General features: G+C 39.6%; 1 protein-coding gene across 2 annotated transcripts; it reads left to right on the top strand.

The window, feature by feature from the left end:
- Positions 1-526: 526 nt before the first annotated feature.
- Positions 527-15,671, top strand: LOC127833634 (uncharacterized). Of its 2 annotated transcripts, XM_052359017.1 has the most exons (6): positions 527-739; positions 10,843-10,995; positions 11,487-11,658; positions 11,817-11,925; positions 12,200-12,393; positions 12,599-15,671. In XM_052359017.1, the coding sequence occupies exons 2-6, from the start codon at positions 10,938-10,940 to the stop codon at positions 12,825-12,827; spliced, it is 762 nt and encodes a 253-aa protein (XP_052214977.1). In that variant the 5' UTR covers positions 527-739; positions 10,843-10,937; the 3' UTR covers positions 12,828-15,671. The 2 variants fall into 2 exon arrangements, with proteins under 2 accessions (XP_052214977.1, XP_052214976.1); XM_052359016.1 differs by lacking the exon at positions 527-739 and having other exon boundaries at positions 10,638-10,995.
- The last annotated feature ends 3,664 nt before the right edge of the window (positions 15,672-19,335 follow it).

Genomic DNA, 19,335 nt, shown 5'->3' with positions numbered 1-19,335 from the left:
ATCCAAATGTGTCACTTTGCCACACGGTCAGTTATACCGGTTCAATGGTTATTTTTAGCAACTCTGATGCAAAGCGTGTAATGTGACGATGTAGACAGTACATATGCCAGCATAACTTTCGCGCGTAATTAAACGGAGCAAACATGAAGTAAAATAGGGTTGGGTGTATTTAGCTTCGGAAATACATTTTGACATATTGTGGAAGTATTTCTCAAAATATGCTTTACAGTGAATTGTGGATATATATGTTATTATTTTATATTGGATATTATTAAAACTGACGCAGGTGAGTCCATTCTGTTTTGGTGGTGTAGTGCCAGTGCCACGCCCCCCTGCAGAGTGGTACCCGGCTTGCGTCGCTCATGTGACGGGACCATGCTGCATGATGTGGAGCCATTGGGAGGGACGCAGATGCCTGATGGGATGACCATGCTCTCTTGCTACCGTGTCCGCGGACGTGTGCAGACGTGTTTCCTGAGGTGAGTATTTCCAGGAGCATAAGTGTGAGCCGTTATGTATTAGCCTGTGTAGATGAGCCTGTGTATGTGAGCCTGTGACGTGTAAGTATTAGCGTGTGACTTAGTGTCTTGCCTGGGAGGTTTATCCTGTGCGCGCGGTAAGTATTCCCAGAGGATCAGTGGCGTGTAGCCGAAGACGATAGCGACGAGTGTTTCCCTCGAAGTGTGTACTGCCGAGGACGACGTCTGCCATCCTGACAAGGTTTCCAGTCGACGACAATGTGAGTAGTCTAGTATAGTGTCATTGCTAGCGGTTGTGTAATCGTAGAAGAAACCCACTGAGAGCTAACCGAAATAAACACCACAATGGTGTCAGAAGTGGGATTTAGTGCAGTCGTGTTTTAACGGTTCGGCTTATTCTTTGCAAAAGTCGGCATCCTGTGTTAAAATCGAACCACGAATCGTATTTAGTTTGTATATTTTTCCAATCCAATTGAACCGTAAAGTGGTCTATGCTAGACATGTGTAACGCACCAGCCGTCTATTTTTAGACGTGTTGCAAGGTGACCACGTGGTCTCACTGCTGGAAAACCACGCTTGTCTGCATTCGAGGTCGCGTGATCATTGGTGCGGAGTAGTTTTAAGTGCACTAGCTGACCTGAATGTTTAGATTGTTTGCGTCGCTGTTCAAAATGTAAACAGAGTACGAGAAATCACAGGTGGAAGTAACGTACCCTGGATAGTATTTTTTTTTTGGAGCACAATTTATTCAAATAAATATATAAAATCATGTTCAATGAGAAAAAAAAAATGACAAAGAACCATGAAAAAAAAAAAAATCCCCACCCTCTGATATTGGAATCATAACAAGGTCATTAACTAGAATTTATCATAGAACCCGGTGTGACCCAAATTCGACGATGTAACAGTTACATGAAGCAATATATAGCAAATAATGAAAGAAATAATGAAATGTTTAATAGCACAAAATAATATTTAAAACTCGGCTGTATTACTTTGAAATGATTCAAAGACAATAATCATCCATTTAATCAATACAAATAGAACATCGTCGAATTTAGGTGTCGTCGAATTTGGGTTGCGGTAGGAGACCTGTCTTCGCTGGTCGCAAAAATGTCAAAAGTAGCTTTAATAAAAAGCATCTATTGATCCCCTATGGGCAATTGGACAACCTTTCAAAAAAAGTTAACTTCAAAAGTATCCCTTATTCTTCCGATACTGTTATTCTCGAGATACCGTTACGTCACATATATTTCAAGAATTACAGCGCGTGCCAAATTTTCATTGTCCGAAAACTACGCCAATTTTGTTGGACCTCGTCCTTGTAAGAAAATACTGAAGAAAAGATGCGTCATAAGCAGGTATATTGCTGAAAATCATCATATTTATGCTAAATTATAACAAACAATATGTTAATCAGTACCCTTTGACCCAAATTTACTTTAAAATCCGATTTGGAATTATGAATTTATGTTGTCGTTTGTTTACACAGAAGGGAAGTAACTCACAAATAAGGTCAGTATATTTTTGCGCTTAAAAGTATAGGTAATGTCAGGAAGTCTACGCTAAACCACCATGTTCACTGATGTGCATCAAAATCAATTAAAATCCAATTTAAAACTTGTATTCAAGATTGGTTGCACTGAAATCCGTTTCCTAATGAGGTGTTGTCAATTTTTTTCCGGGTATTACCGGCACATCTATTGCAGATCTAATGGAAAAAAATATTGCGTTATGTCTGAGCCATGAATGGCAATTTAAGCAATTTAAGTAAAATAGTTTCACATTATTTCGACTGAATTGTGTGCTAGAAAAAACTGTCGAGTCCGTGCCATTCAGCGAACCAGATTGTTGAGTTAATGAGCAGATATTTATAACTTTATTTAGAGGGGATCGAACAATGAAGCTATTGATCGAAAGTTTAGCATGCACCATACGAGCTTCACATGAAACACATGTACTCATTTAGGTAGCATTTATTTTGCCTTTCAGCCCGTCCCCAAAAAGTACAATGCTGGAAAACGAAATTACAATCCAGAAAGCCTGCTTCTTGCTTATAAGGCAGTTAAAGAAAAGGGTATGAAAATTAAAACTGCTGCGCGCAATTTCGGAGTTCAGACTCAAACATTGAGGGATCGCGTTAAGGGTCTTGTTAACGCAGAGAATCCAGATGAACGATGGAGAGCTATGACCCAAGAAGAAGAAGAAACCCTAATTGAGCGCATCACAACGTTGTCCCAGTTAGGGTATGGTATAACCAATGCCAAACTTAAACAGCTGGCCGGCGAATTGCTTCACGAACTTGGAAGAAAACCGGATAACAAACCAATGAGCAACACCTGGCTCTACGTGTTTAGAAAAAGGTACCACCACAGAATAGTTTCATTAAAGCCGAGAGCATTAGACACCAACAGCGCATCTCACGTGAATCGAGAGATGATTGATTGGGCAAGCAAAAATCTAGTGGTTTTGTTTGTGCTACCACCACACACATCTCATGTGCTTCAACCCTTGGATGTTGGTATCTTTGGGCCTTTTAAATCTTACTACTACAATGAATGCGCGTCTTTCATGAATGCTCATATGGGGCAGAAAATAACTCGTTTCGACATGGCTAAGTTAGCATGTAAGGCATACCTGAAGGCCATGACGCCGCTCAATATCCAGTCGGCATTCAGGAAAACCGGAATACATCCCCTGTCAAGCAACGCAATATCTGCCGAGAAGCTGATAACGTGTGAGGGTATCCGCGAAGCAAGTCCTGTTCGCAAAGTAGCGGCACTGAAGGGCGGGAAAGATGCGGTGCTCGCATTTCTTAATTCAAAGAAAGAAAACGACATAGCGTCATCAAAGAAATGCAGCTTTTGCCAAACCGAAATAAAATGCCCTTCGTGCAGCAATGCAAAAGCACGGACGCACAAACCAAAGTCAGGAGAACGAGACATTACGTCAGACTCGTATAAAAAATGAGGTCGCAACATACGCATCCCAGAGAAAGGAACAAAACGACACCAGCAAGATAACGCCCAGCCGTCCACTACCATCTACAAGTGGCCTTCAAATAAATCGACCCGATGTTGCCATGGAGACGGACACAGATGATGATGAGTTGGACGACAGAGTACCGTGCTGCGTTTGCAAGCAGATTACACCTCCAGACTTAAGACTCCATCCACATTTGAAGATCGTCAACTGGGCACAATGTGATAAATGCGACGGTTGGGAACATCTAGCTTTCTGTACAACCGTTCGTGTCGTCAGACGTATGTCGGAGTTCGTGTGCCCAAAATGCGAGGTCGAGGCTTAACAAACAAATCAGCAAGCAATTCATATCACCGTTTTATTTATGTTTTAAATCTCGTTATTATTTCTGTTACTGTTTGAAGCCGTTTTGCATTATACAATTTAATAGTTTAACGAAATTTGCAAGTTACATACGTTGATTTCATTTTAAATTGATTTTGTACAACTGGATTAACTTTCACGAGCCGACCCGTAGCGAGTGAGTCATTGTGTGTGACGTCAGCACTTGGCCAATGAAAAGAACGGTATCGAGAGAAGCGCTTGCTGTACGCAGATCGTCATGGTCGAGTACATTCAGGTAGAGGTCACAGATTATAACGTTGATGTTTGATGTTATTTTTGTTTTTAAATTAAAGTTGAATGTTTTTCCCATATTTTGTTGCGTTTTAATAACTTGTGAGTTGAAACTATAGCCCACAGCATCCAATGTAACGTCTAAGAGGAACGGTATCTAAAGAACAGAGCATATCTGTCCAGCCGTTAACTCACAGTCAGTAAAAAAACGAGCAATATTTCGAGTCCGTTTGTCAACCCGAATAAATCTTCTACAGATTTTCAAACAATATTTTTGAGTTTTTGCCCCTTAATCGATAGCTCGCGTCCTATTCCTTTGAAACAACGAAGCGTGTCAAATAATGCATGCATATGCAACCACTTACCCCTAAAAACTCATTCCAAAATGTTATATTTTCTTTGCAACAACTGTTTTAACTCTAAATTTGATTTACTTGAAAACGAAAGTAGCCATCGCTCTTGAACCCGGCTTAGCAGTGAATTACACTGACAGAGCCAGGCACATAAATATCCAATCAACAACAACAACGATGTTTTAATAAATGTGAATAAATGGAAATTACTTAACATTCTGATTGTATTGGAATAAGTTTTTAGGGGTGTGTGGTTGCATATGCATGCATTATTTGACACGCTTCGTTGTTTCAAAGGAATAGGACGGGAGCTATCGATTAAGGGGCAAAAACTAAAAAATATTGTTTGAAAGTCTGTAGAAGATTTATTCGTGTTGACAAACGGACTCGAAATATTGCTCGGTTTTCGACCGACTGTGAGTTAACGGCTGGACAGATATTTTTGAAGTTAACTTTTTTTTGTAAGGTTGTCCAATTGCCCATAGTAGGATCAAGGGATGCTTTGGATTAAAGCTATTTTTGACATTTTTGCGGCCCGCGATGACAGGTCTATAATAAAGTCTAGTTAATGACCTTGTTATGATTCCAATATCAGAGGGTGCGGATTTTTTTTCATGGCTCTTTGTCAATTTTTTCTCATTAAACATGATTTTATATATTAATTTGAATATATTGGGCTCCTAAAAAATATATATATGAAAAATACTATCCTGGGTACGTTACTTCCACCTGTGCGAGAAATCGGGTTTTATGAGCAAGTCCGTCTGTAGCATAGCTAGACCAGCGTGTGTTGGGTAGTGTTTTGTTTTAGATTGGTGTTATGGATATGGTTTAATAATTGTTTTATTGCAATTAATATTTAATTGTTTCATTGAATTTTGAAATAAATTAATAGACGTATTTTTTATTGTGCGTGCTGTGTTTCTTCATTTTTTTGTGTGTACTGTGCTGCATTAGAAATGAGTAGCCCAAATAAGTCTCCGGGTCTTGTACGTGTAAATTTCGACACCCCACAAACTTTGATGTTGATCTCCGGAATAGGTCCCAAATTGGCGCGGATCATTGTCCAACTTCGACAGGAATCAGGTAACTTGGACCTGGACACCTTGGAGGTCCTGATTAGGCGGCCCCTAAGTGAGAGGGAGTTAGACCAGCTGGATTTTGCAGAAAATCCAATGCTTGCAGCGACGTCCCAGTCCAGTGGAACAGTAGCACACCCAAGTAGGTCCAGGGCCCCTGAGCCAATGTTTGAAAGCACGCCATACCTAAACCAGGACCAGATGAAGGCAGAGCTAGCCTCTCAGATATCAGATTTAGAGGCGGAGATCTTGATGGGAGGAGTTCCCGAGGATATGGAGCGATTTCCTTGCCCAGTTTGCAAAGCCTTTGTTTCCCAAGCGTCTGTTGTTTCAGCCAGATTCTGTGGTGGTGACAGGCATGCCGATACTGTCTGATGTCGCATCAAGCGTCCCGGCCCCGCCCCAGTCGATAGGTTTGCCCCAGATGAGACCTGGTCGGGCAGATTACAACTTGCCAGCACAATTTAGAGAGACGTCCGCAGAATATTTGGTATACATTCGGGCCCCAAGAAGCCCTCCTGCTCCTATAAAGCGTCCTTGTCCAACCCATTTCACCATGCCTAGCAACCAACCTATTGTAAGTGGCGTCTCACTGTATAACAGCCAACCTGTTGCAAGTGGCGTCTCACTGCCTAGCAACCCACCTGTTGTAAGTGGCGTCTCACTGTATAACAACCAACCTGCTGCAAGTGGCATCTCACTGCCTAGCAACCAACCTATTGTAAGTGGCGTCTCGTTGTATAACAGCCAACCTGTTGCAAGTGGCGTCTCACTGCCTAGCAACCAACCTGTTGTAAGTGGCTTCTAAATGCCTAATAACCCAACCGTTGTGAGTAGTGTTCCCGTGCAAAGCACCCTACCAGTGGTAGGTTATCTGATAGCAGCCAGCAATTTACCCATATTAGATAATAAAATTGCATCAAACAACCCAACCGTGGCACTACCCAACAGTATCCCCGTTCCGATAGGCCAACCAGTCCCAATTAACCCCCCGTCCCAGCGGGATCGGGATGTTTTGACCAAGCTGCCAAAGAGCCTGCTATCATAAGGAAGTTTGAGCGTTACGCCAGAATGCAAGATTGGTCTGACGAAGAATGCGGTGCTTGTCTTGGTTGGTGTTTAACTGGTAAGGCGGTGGATTTTTATGCATTACTGACCGAAGGAAGGGAGACTTTACCTTACGCCGAGCTTATGCAGCGGCTGCAGGAGCGCTTCGGCGCTAAGGAGCTCCCTGCTACGGCTCAGGGCCGTTTCCAAGTTGCCCAACAAGAAGTAGGCGAGTCCCTGGACGATTGGTCCGATCGAGTGCTGACGCTGGCAACAACAGCATTTCGTGATCTGCCCTATGCGTACGCCACTGAGCAGGCAGTGACGAAGTTTTGTCACGGTTTGCTTGACAAGGAGGCCGCCAAGCATGTAAGCCTGCAGTTACCCACATCGATGGGAGATGCGATGAACATGATGAAGATATATAGCCATGTTCAGTTGGCTTGCGCCACGGCTCCGAGGGATAGCCAAGAGAGTGAGCGAGTGTCGAGGTGTGTTCATGAGGTGAGAAGAGCACCCTCTCCAGATACAGTAATTGGGTCGGCGGTCGACAAATTGACCCTGGTGGTTGATCGGCTGCTGGGTTCTGTGGGGCAATTATCGGACTCTTGTGGGAGCCAGGACGATGATTCTCGCGTCAGACAACCGGTTCAGGTGTTCCGTTCCGATGAAGACGAGGGATTGTATGGCGAGTATGCAGCCGAAGGTTCCAATGAAGAGGGCACCCAGAACCGGGGGTTCAACAAGCAACGCCACGTTAGGTGTCACGAGGGTACAGGTGGCGGCGGTCCACATGGGCATCGGGACATACATGCCTACGAAAGGGGATCCGGCCCAAATGCTTACCAAGGGAGCGGCGCCGGTAACCGGCGAAACAACGGGTACCGTAGTGGGTACCAAAATTCAAATGTCCGCCCCGAGGGATCGAAGCGAGGCAGGTATGGTTCAAATTGGGGCGAGTATCCCGGGATGGCGAGGCGGGACATATCGTGCTTGTTTGGTGATTTGGAACATTTCCGGTGTGATTGTCGTGTGGGCGCCAGGTCCGTTGCCAACAATGAGTCAATACCGATGTCAGTTACCGAGGCGGCGGAGCAGCAGAGTAGACCGGAAGTAGGTCGCGTCAACCAGTTGGGTTCGGCTGCGCAGTTTTGTTTGAAGGTTCAGGTTGGTGACATAATGGTTGATGCAGTGATTGATTCGGCAGCGGAGGTCAGCCTCATCTCAGATCGGGTCTATAAGGCCATGAAGCAGCCACCTCCCAAGCAGCTTGATGTCAAGCTGTTGATGACAGGGAGGGATGCCTCCATGCAGGGTTTTGTTGTAGGCCCAGTTGAGTTAAAGATTGGTAACTACTGGTATCAGCAACATTTGTATGTAGCCCCGACAGATGTCGATATGCTACTTGGTTTTGACATTTTGATGAATCCGGGCAGGGCCATAATCAATATGGCAGAGGCCACTATTATTTTTGATGGGCAGGTTTTGAGCCTCGAGGGGGGAAGCCTACAGCATACCGACCACGTGCATGACGCAGTTCCGTTTGCGTTGCCGACAGCTTCAGAAGTCGTCCGGGATCCACAGATGGTCACTGATGAGAGCACTGAGCGGGACCATGGGGGTTCTAGTTATGTCGGTATGTTCGCGTGCAGCGGGTGGCGGTCCAGTCCGGAGTAAGGGCCACCCGGACAGCCGGACATGCAGATCCGGCTGGCGTCACCGTGGAAGACAGCCGGGAGAAAGCGTCCAGTTGTGGTGTCACCGCGGCAGACCGTCGGAAAAGGGCTTCCGGTTATGGCGTAACATCGGAAGTCCGCTGGAACAGTGCGTGCGGTTACCGAGTCTCCACTAGTAACATCAAGCTGCCGACCGCTCAAGAAGTTGTCCGTCACACTGGGGTGTGCATCGACATGAGCACTGTAAGGGGCAACGGTGAGACTGGAGGCGTCGGCTATGGTGAAGACGTGTTAACCGAAGGCGTCAATGATGTGGTTCCGTTGCAGCTACCTACATTTCGCAAAGTTGTCCGTCACATTGGGGTGTGCACCGACATGAGCTCTGTAAGGGGCAATGGTGAGACTGGCGGCGTCGGTGACGGTGAAGCTACAGCGGAGGGAGAGAACAGTTGCAAGCCGTACCTGTACAGCAGGGATTGTCCAGTTTTGAGAGCACAGAAGAGTCGTCTAGCTACGGGAACTCCTTTGGCATAGTCCTAACGGGGTTGCCCAAGAGACCTGCCGGCATAGTCCCGCAGGAGTTGTCCAGTTTTCAGAGAACGTCAGAAGAATCGTCTAGCTACGGGAACTCTGCCGGCATAGTCCCGCAGGAGTTGTCCAGTTTTCAGAGAACATGAGTTGAATCGTCTAGCTACGGGAACTCTGTAGGCATAGTCCTTACAGAGTTGCCCAAGACACCTGCCGGCATAGTCCCGCAGCAGTTGTCCAGTTTTCGGAGCACGTCAGAAGAATTGTCTAGCTACGGGAACTCTGTCGGCATAGTCCTTACAGAGTTGCCCAAGAGACCTGCCGGCATAGTCCCGCAGGAGTTGTCCAGTTTTCGGAATACGTCAGAAGAATCGTCTAGCTACGGGAACTCTGTCGGCATAGTCCTTACAGAGTTGCCCAAGAGACCTGCCGGCATAGTCCCGCAGGAGTTGTCCAGTTTTCAGAGAACGTCAGAAGAATCGTCTAGCTACGGGAACTCTGTCAGCATAGCCCTTACAGAGTTGTCCAGTTTTCAGAGAACGTCAGAAGAATCGTCTAGCTACGGGAACTCTGTCGGCATAGCCCTTACAGAGTTGCCCAAGAGACCTGCCGGCATAATCCTGCAGGAGTTGTCCAGTTTTCAGAGAACGTCAGAACAATCGTCTAGCTACGGGAATCCTGCCGGCATAGTCCCGCAGGAGTTGTCAGTTTTCGGAACACGTCAAAAGAATCATCTAGCTACAGGAACCCTGTCGGCACAGTCCTTACAGGGTTGCCCAAGAGACCTGTCGGCATAAACCCACAGGGACCTTCCAGATTCGTAGAGTCGTCTAGCCATGGGAATCCTGTTGGCATAGTCCAACATGGATTGCCCAACTTTCCCACTTCCATAGCCCATCAGGGATCTTCCAGGTTTGAATCGTCCGGCTATGGGAATCCTGCTGGCATTGCACCTAGGCCGAGCAGGGATTGCCCAGTTATGGGAGTAAATCGAAGTGAGTCGTCCAGTCGCCGGTTTCCCTCTGGTAACACCCAGAGGAACCAGTTTAGTCACGGCGACCCCTCGGTAAACCGCCAGAGCAGTGCGTGCGGTTACGGAGTCGTCGCGAGTGTATGCCAGAAGATCTCGGAGGATGGATCGCGGGGACCTTTCAGGCGTGGCTCTGAAGGGTGGCGACCCTCAAGTTCTCGCCGTTGGGAGCGGTCCCAGCGGTGGAAATTAAGTGTGTAAGCGAGCGTGGGGGCCTGAAGTAATTATCTATTTAAAGGGTGGGGGTGGGTACCTTTAATAGTCTTCTCTCTCTGTTTTTCTTGTTTTATTTTAGTTGTGTTTTGCTCCACTTAGTGTCAGTGAAGTGTAGATTCCATTAGCCCTTTATTGGCCTCGCCCACCAGTCCATTACTCTTTTGGTTCTTTTTATTTGTGTACGGTCTCTTGTGAGTAGAACTCACTGGTAGGTTCTTTTCATTTTTCTTGTTTAATATACCTTCTTTTTTTTATATAATTCAGATATTTTTTGTAATGTTAAGTTTGGCTGGTAGGATGTAGTTGCACGTTGGCCACTGTAAGGCGGTGGTTGTAGACCTGACACTCGTACCTCGGCTTCCCCTTTTTGTGTACATCATTCATGTACTCTTATCATTTTTTGTCTCTTCGGATTGTTTAGTATATCTATTTATTCATGAGTTTGATAAATTTTCAGATGCAAATAAAAAAAGAGGTATTTTACAAAAGTGATTAGACAAGTTTATGCTAAAAAAGTGATTACAATTATGTTTTTGCTTGTATTTAAAATGTCATTTTGATAAACAAAAATGTTACTTATAGATTTCCAAGATGTTATATGAATAAATTAAGACAAAATTGTAAATACAATTATAAAGGCATGTTCACTTAGTGTTAATGGTATATTTTTTATACAATTAGCTAGGTTTGATATTAAACATATCTATCAATATATTTTAATACTTTTGACATGTTAGCAGTGGTTTAACAATACATTTTATTAACAAATGTAATTAACAATTGTGTGCAAAGCCAAAATAGTAATGATTTTTTTTTTTAACTTCATACTCATAACAGGACAAAGATCAAAAGCCACAGATGCCACGGTCCACTACAGCTTCGACTACAGCCAACAGGTGTTCTATCCTCAACAGGCACAGGCAGTGGGTCCGATGTACTTTAAAACTCCTAGAAAATGTCAATGCTTTGGGGTGTGCTGTGAGTCTTCAGGTAAATAAAAATAATGCATGGTTAAATTTTCAGAAAATTGTTATGATAATGTATATAAAATGTAACTTGTTGTAAAAAATTGTTGTGATCTATAATATATAACAAATTTAAATTGTTATTTATATTTATTTAGATTTAAGATTATTAGCACATACAAATATATAACACATGAGACAAAGAATGTATCACAGATTTCAAAGAGTTATCTAGGTTTATTTAAAATGCCAATTTAAGAGCATCAAATAAAACGTTGTTGCTGTATGCATACTTTTAACAATATGGAAGTTCTATAACTAAAGTAGGTTCATATGAGCATGGATGCTAAGGACCTATGGATAACCCATTAAGCTGAAAGCTTATTTACAATGGAGTCCAACAATGGGGTTTATATATTATTACTTATAATGTCCCAGTAAGACATGTATATGTGCTATTATTTATACATTGCCAATTTGGTGTGAAAAAAGCCACATTTGGGTTGATTTTTACAGGAACGCAGATATTTTATCTCGTTGATGAGGCCTTTCAGTCCGTTGGAAAAGGGGCCAATAGTGTGACCTCAATGCTGCACCACCACTTTAGCCATCTTGGTTATGGAGAGAGGAATGTGGTCCTTCATTTGGACAACTGTTCGGGGCAAAACAAGAATAACGCGGTCATAGGGTAAATATTTTGATTTGTATTAGTTAAAAATAGATTTACTACAATTTGCTAAGAAGGTTATTTAATAAATATTTTCATGCTAAGAATTCATAAATGATTTAATTTTAGTTTTGAAAAGACAGAATAAACTGTTGCTTATTTTATATCTTTGTTTTCAGGTACGGCATGTGGCGGGTTCTTACAGGCCTGCACGACTCTATTGAGTTCAGCACCATGGAGGCTGGTCATACCAAATTTAGCCCAGACTGGCACTTTGGATTGTGGAAGGTATTAAATTGATGTTTTAAGTTTGCAAGAATAAAGAATCAATTATCTTTAATTATCAATACACATTTCATTTATTATACGTTGGCATATTTATTTTTATATCTGAAAATACTGCAGCACCATTTTATGGAAAGTAGTGTTAAGAACACAGGAGGGAAGCCCATATTTTTTTTATTTAATAGCATATATAAAAAAAAAAAAATGGACTTCCCTCCTGTGGTTAAGAAATGTTGTTGTAGGCAATACATTAAGTTTTGCTTTCATATACTTAAAGGTGCGTTGGAGGAACACCATTGTCAACACCTTGGAAGATGTTGTGGAGGCAGTCAGGCTATCATCCCGCAATGGGCACAACATTCCCCACCTTGTACAAGATCCGGAGAATCCTGTCCAGTTTTACAACTGGACAGAATTCTTGAAACCAGTATTCAAGCCAATACCAAATCTGCTGTCATACCACCACTTCAGGTTTAGATAAAAAAGTTCAGTACAGGCAGTCATGTGTTGTTCGATTGTTATTTTAATTTCAAAAGCAATTATATAACATGAAAAAGATAATAAAACATACATATTTTCTAAAAAATTATAAAATAATTTAACAGCATTATAGTTAGGTTCCAGTTTCTAAATTTATAACATGAAATCTAAGTTTGTGTATTTGTTTAAAATTCAGAATGACCTCTGACAAGCCAGGCATAGTGTATGTGAGGCGATATGCTGAGGAGGCTGTGAAGATCCTGAAGAAAGATTCTTTCGTTCTGAATGGAATGCCCCCCCAACTGGAGCCACTTGGCTTGTCTGCAGAACGCCAGTGGTACCTTCATGACGAAATCGCGCCACTCTGTAACTCATTATGTGCCAGTACCTGTCCACGGCCAGATGTACCGAAGCCGACGAAATAACAATGATTATACATATAGTTCCCCTGTTTTAGATTGTTCATGTTGTTTATGTATATAATGTATGGTAACCATGGAAACCTGACCATACCTCATTGTCAACTTCAACAACATTAGTATGTTTTTGTAAAACTCTTACAATGACTCAATACCAGGTGAAATGAAATATAATGCAGTGTGACAAGTAATATAATTGAATTTAAAATTTAATAGTTGTGTATATAAACTGAAAACATTAATTTAATGTAAATATTTATGTTAAGTCTCTTAGCCTTGGCTCTATTTTTCATGCAGTATGTAATATAGTATAAATGTAACAGTAAGAAATTGTTGATTGCATTTGATAACTAAAGAGTGTAGTATTATTGCTATGTTTAATGTAGAAGATGGTAATTATAACTGATATTCATATTGTATACTGTTGCCATGGTTACAACAAAATAATTATGTGTATATCATGTATTAATTTAAAAGTCTTTAATTAATGAACAATGTCTCATGTAAAATATAATTGTTATTGGAACAGTTTAAAGAAGAATTTTCAATTTTAATACGTCATGGTTCGCATATTAAATCTTAGCAAGTGTATTTTATGTAATTCAATTTCGGTTAGAGTCTGTGATCAATAGAACAAATTAATAGATAGAACATGTATACAATTAATTGATTCGTGTATTAAGTAACAGTTCTTTGATATATGTATATTACTTTATTGCATTTTAAGGTGTGAGGAAATGCTTCGAACTGATTTAAAAAAAAAAAATCAATTATTTTGAAATTTTTGCAAATGGTTGCTATGGTAACCGAAATTTGTTTCGTAATGGTCTTATAAATTTACATTAATTTAATATTATAAGTTTTGTCCTTGTAAAAGGACAGTGAGTGAGTGATTTTCCTCTGCAATTATAAATCTATTGAACCATAATGCAATTGACATGAAAATAAATGAACAGAATGACAAATTTCGTGTGTTGATGGGTATTTTTACGGTCATATTTTTAACATTAAAAAGAAGAATATGGCAAAATCTATATTTTTCTGTGTTAACTATACATTGAGGCTTCTAAAAATGTTAATAACTCAATTTCGCCCATATACCCCATTTTGACCAAAAATCTCAGAACGAGCCACATATTACCCCCGGTCAAATGTGACGCATGACGTAATTTACTCAAGAGTCAAACAAGGGTCTTCTGTAATTTACAAGCGTCAAAACCCAGGAGCTCAGGTCAAAGGAAAGCCCTGTAAGATTATTGCAGTTTAAACAACGTGTTATGTTGAAGATAACATGTATGTTGTCTTTCTTAGTTTTGCTTGTCAGCATGATAGTGGCAGTCCAACTAGTGTTTTCTGGTCAAATTAGCAATCTTTGTACGAATCCGGAGCAATATATATATTTAAAGGACAATTTGTAAGTGACTATCTGATATGACTGTAAAGTTCAGGGCCCTCAATCCATTTTAGGAGCGGGTCGTTACCCATAGCAGGGGGAATTTTCACGGCGTTTCCCTTTTTGGGGGATTTTTTACTTACTCTCTAATTATTACATTTGTAAATGTTTGCGCTATATTCATTGCTTTTTCATAATTTAGTATGTTTGGCAAGATTAAATAAAAATAGAAATGATATATAATAATCATGAGACGCATCTATCTATAAATTATTTTTTATTTTTTTTAGCCTGTTAGGGGGAATTTTTCCCCCAAAAAGGGGAGAAAAGTATACTTTTCAGGGGGGGGGATGCGACCGAATTTCGGCTGTGGATTTGACAGATTGAGGGCCCTGTAAAGTGAATTGACCCATGGTCCATCTTTACTTCACAATAAACAATTTTATCAGATCAAGCGTATATATCTGAAATATAAAATGCAACCACTTATGTCATATCAACATAGCTAGTTTAAAGATTGGAAACAAATACTCTGATTTTACAGAAGACCATTTATTCATGCTTTCAGATTGATGACATATTGAAACTTTCATAATCAAGGATATTTAAGAGTATTTCTACTAAGATTGAATGAAATAAATACTATTACCAAAATATGTTTTTTTGGAGTTGGTCCATTTTAATTTAGAGTAGACCGATAATATTAGACACAAATTGGTTTCAGCATGTTTATTACATAAACATACTATGTTCCCCTAAGTACATACATGTAACACAAATGGATATGTCATATGGTTTACAACACATGTCAATTGTATAAGGATACATTTTGTCAGGTCAGGTATACATGGCCTTCAAATTGCCAAGTCTAAAAGTTGTATGACCCTAATTGTAATAAGTTTCTAAGTATGGAAATTTTGCTGATCGATGTTGTATTTAAATACAGAGGAGAAGGGTTATTGTGTATTATGTTTGAATGAGCTTTCAAACACATTATAGAATATTATTAAATTATTTTGATTATTGATACAAAAATAATATAATCATTGTCTTCGTGTTTATTGTCCTCATGTGCAAGATGATGATGTTAATACTGATGATTATGATGATGATGATGATGATGATGATGGCAATGGTGATGATGATGATCATGCATTAGATACTCATACATGTATTAAATTGTAGGCAACATTATCGGCTCTACATATTACATTAAGATGTTATTTGAGAAATATTCAGTTTTGTTGTATTAGTATTTAAATTAACAAATCAAGTTTCATACTAGTCTATAATTATGGTTCAATTCTTATGCAAAACCTTTCTGGCTTACACTAATTCACAACAGAACAAACAACCTATTTGAGTGAATTTTAATTATCAAATGTTCACTCTTGCAGTTTTGTTCTACTATCTGTTGCTATGGTTATTAGGGTCCACTATTAAATGTATTTTCATAATTTGTTGTCTTTTGTCCCAACTTATTGAACCCTCTCCCACTTAGAAGCAAAGAAAAAAAAATATGTGCAAAACAGCATAAAACCAGACCAGCCTGTGAGATAATATATAGTCACTTAAACTGACTGAGGCAATAACAATTATGGGTTTACTACTGAGTTATGGATATCTTCTCATTGAACTCCTGCAGTATGTGGCTTGGAAAATGGATTTCCATGTTGTTGAAAATCCATTTATATTTTATGTCCTGTGTTTTGGAAAGCAGATCCGTGTAGGAATGCAGCTCCTTAACTTCTTCTGTAGAATATTTCTTCATTATCATTATGCCCTTTTTAGCTCATATTTAAACAAATGAGCTATTGTCATCACCTGAGCGCGGCCTCTGGTCAAGTTTTGTGTTTAGGTTAAGTTTTGTGTTTAGGTCCACTTTTCTCATAAAGTATTAAAGCTATTGCATTCAAACATGGCACACTTACAAACTATCATGAGGGGAATGGGCAGGCAAAATTAGATAACTCTGGCTGGCATTTTGAAAGAATTATGTGTCCTTTTTATACTTAGAAAATTGAGAATTTGGTTAAGTTTTGTGTTTCTAAGGTCCACTTTATTCCTAAAGTATCACAGCTATTGCTTTCATACTTGCAACACTTACTAACTATCATAAGGGGACTGTTCAGGCAATGTTATGTAACTATGACTGGCATTTTTACAGAATTATGGTCCCTTTCATACTTAAAAAATTAAACATTTAGTTAAATTTTGTTTTTAGGTCAACTTTATTCCTAAAGTTTCAAAGCTATTGCTTACAAACTTGCAACACTTACTAAATATCATAAGGGCACTGTACGGGCCAAGTTGCATAACTATGGTAGGTATTTTGATGCAATTATTGCCCTTTTTTTACTTAGTAACTTTGAATATTTTCTTAAATTTTGTGTTTAGATCCATTTTACTTCTGAAGTATTAAGGCTATTGCTTTCAAACTTTAAATAATTTCTAACTATCATGAGGGTACCATACCTGGAAAGTTGAATTTGACCTTGACGTTTGAATGACATTGACTCTTAATATAAAGTTCTTAAATTTTACTAAAATTGCCATAATTTCTTTATTTATGATCAGATTTGATTCATACTTTGACAAAACAACACTTACCTGACATACCACAATGGACACCCCCCAAACCAACCCCAGGCACAACCTCAGAACCCCCTCCCACAAAAAAGAAAATCTTTTTTTTAATTATTTTTATTATTTTATTTTTGAATGACTGTCCAACCATCTCACCCAAGAATCCCCCCCCCCCCCCCCAATTTTTTTTTCTTTTTTGAAAGGAATGACTATACACCCACGCTATACATCCCTCTCCACCCTGACCCCTCCCCCTTTTGATTGAAGTATTGAGATAGGTCCCTTCACCTTTAAAAATAAAAATAGATGAACAGTCTGCTCCGGCTAGACGGTGCTCTTGTTCACATTTGAACTCTTCAACATTGTACAAGGGGGACTGAATTTCTCGTGTCTGATTTTGACACTTTTTTAATGATTATGTTACTGGTGAACAAATGCCTTTCTATTTATGGCGAAATGTTTTTTTCGATAAAATATCCATGCAGTGTATTTCCTGAAAACAGACATAATTTCATATTTATACATGTACAAATGTTAGTCTATACATTAATGATGAAGACATGTTTTCATTATTGATATATTTTACAGACAAAAATATAATACCAACCCTTGTCATTAGAGTTTTTAAATGGCAAGTTTACAGTAAACCACTTGACTATTGCCTCATTTTGAAACAAGGCCATATACTTTGATTCTATGTTAATCATCTAAGGTATGCCCAAGCTTTGTATTGATCAAGCAGAAAAATACCTGCGTTATTTCAGAAAAAAATTGTACCTGTATTCATGTTTGGTGATCAGGTGTTATCCACATAGGCGGATCCAGGGGGGGGGGGGGGGGGGGGGTGCGGGTGCTGAGTATGCCGCCCCCCCCAAAAAAAATCACCAAAGTCAAGTAAATTTATTTGATGTTTCATACTTAACTAGATCTAAATCACCTATTTAAACTCATTTTTCCTCTTTTTCGTACACAACATTTACCACTTATCACAGACAATTGCTAAATATTTTAACTTTAGACTCTCACAGTTGCCGGGTTTATCCGTATTACATATAAGCTTTTCACTTTTTGGCATTATAAGAAGGTTCTTTGATGAAAGTACATAGGAGTGACATGCTCGAGAAGTGATTGTCAAAGCCTTCAAAATCAATAAAATCATGGAGCTTCGCCCCCTGGACCCCTTAGCAGGGCTTTGCCTTGAACCCACCAGGGGCCCCTAAGCGCCCCCTGGACTCCCAGCAAATCTTTCAATATCCCGACCCCCTAAACAGAAATCCTGGATCCGCCCCTGATCCAGATCCCCTCCTTTGGAAAAACTTATTAACACCTTCGGCACATATAAGGCTGACTGATTGAATCAACCAGTGATAGATTCATTAAAATTAATACAAATTTATATGGTAAGTGATTTTGAAAGCTTTGTACCAACAGATAAGTAGGTTTTGTCTCTTATACTACCTTTTTATATTGTATATATTGCCCTTTTAAGATTTATTCAAATAAATGTAGTTATATACACGGTAATTGTATATCTTAAATACTCTGAGACACAAAAATGTAGGTTTGTTAACATCAAACAACCATATCCATATTATCATTATGCATAAAGACTGATATAAGATATTATGGTATGAGATTGTTTGCTTTAAATGTGAATGTAATGTTACAGTCGTGCAAGAGGTTGTTTAGTATACATGTACTATAACCATCATGATGAACGCTTGGAATAATCATCACATGAATAAGCCGCTCTCATAAATATAGTCCTTTCTGAGCTCAACACAGAGGGGAATGTAATGTAACCGTCGTGCAAGAGATTGTTTAGTATACTATAACCATCATGATGAACGCTTGGAATGATCATCACATGAATTAGGCGCTCTCATAAAAATAGTCCGTTCTGAGCTCAACACAGAGGTGAATGAAATGTAGCCGTCGTGCAAGAAATTGTAGATACTTTTGAACTCATTACATTAATTAACTTTAAGTACTTGTTTTTTTTTTCAAATTTATGAAAATAAATGTATGCACCTTTTTGCATGGATTTATCATACAATAAATGAATTTCTTTATTTATAAACTGAAAGTCCATGAACCAAATTTTCATAAATTATGGTAAAGTTTATTATTTTACTTTGTGTAGCAAGTGTGTAGTAAAATGTAACTGTGAAACTGTGATTACTTAACTTGTTAGCCTTATAATGGACTACAGATTCATGAAAAGTTCATTAATAACAAAAATACTTGTATTAACCTTTTTGGTGTCATTTGGATTTCATGAGCTGTTAATTAACTAACACAATGGTTCATTAAAAAATCATGTAATCATTAACTATTTTTTGCCATGACTTTGACCAGCCTAGGCTGTCAGTGTTACAAATGGCCGTTAACTGAGTTTTTTTATGTAAGTAATTCATCTTTACAGCATTCTTTAGATGTGCTTTATGTCACGAAAATATTTGGGTATTTTGTTTCGCCTCTACAGGTGCAGATTTGTATAATGTGATATTTGATCATGTACATCCTGATCTTAAT

This window comes from Dreissena polymorpha, chromosome 6 (genome assembly GCF_020536995.1).
Source record: "Dreissena polymorpha isolate Duluth1 chromosome 6, UMN_Dpol_1.0, whole genome shotgun sequence".
NCBI classification, from domain to species: Eukaryota; Metazoa; Mollusca; class Bivalvia; order Myida; family Dreissenidae; genus Dreissena; species Dreissena polymorpha.
The sequence above is the reverse complement of the archived record's forward strand: the minus strand, read 5'-3'. Positions and strand labels throughout refer to the sequence as shown.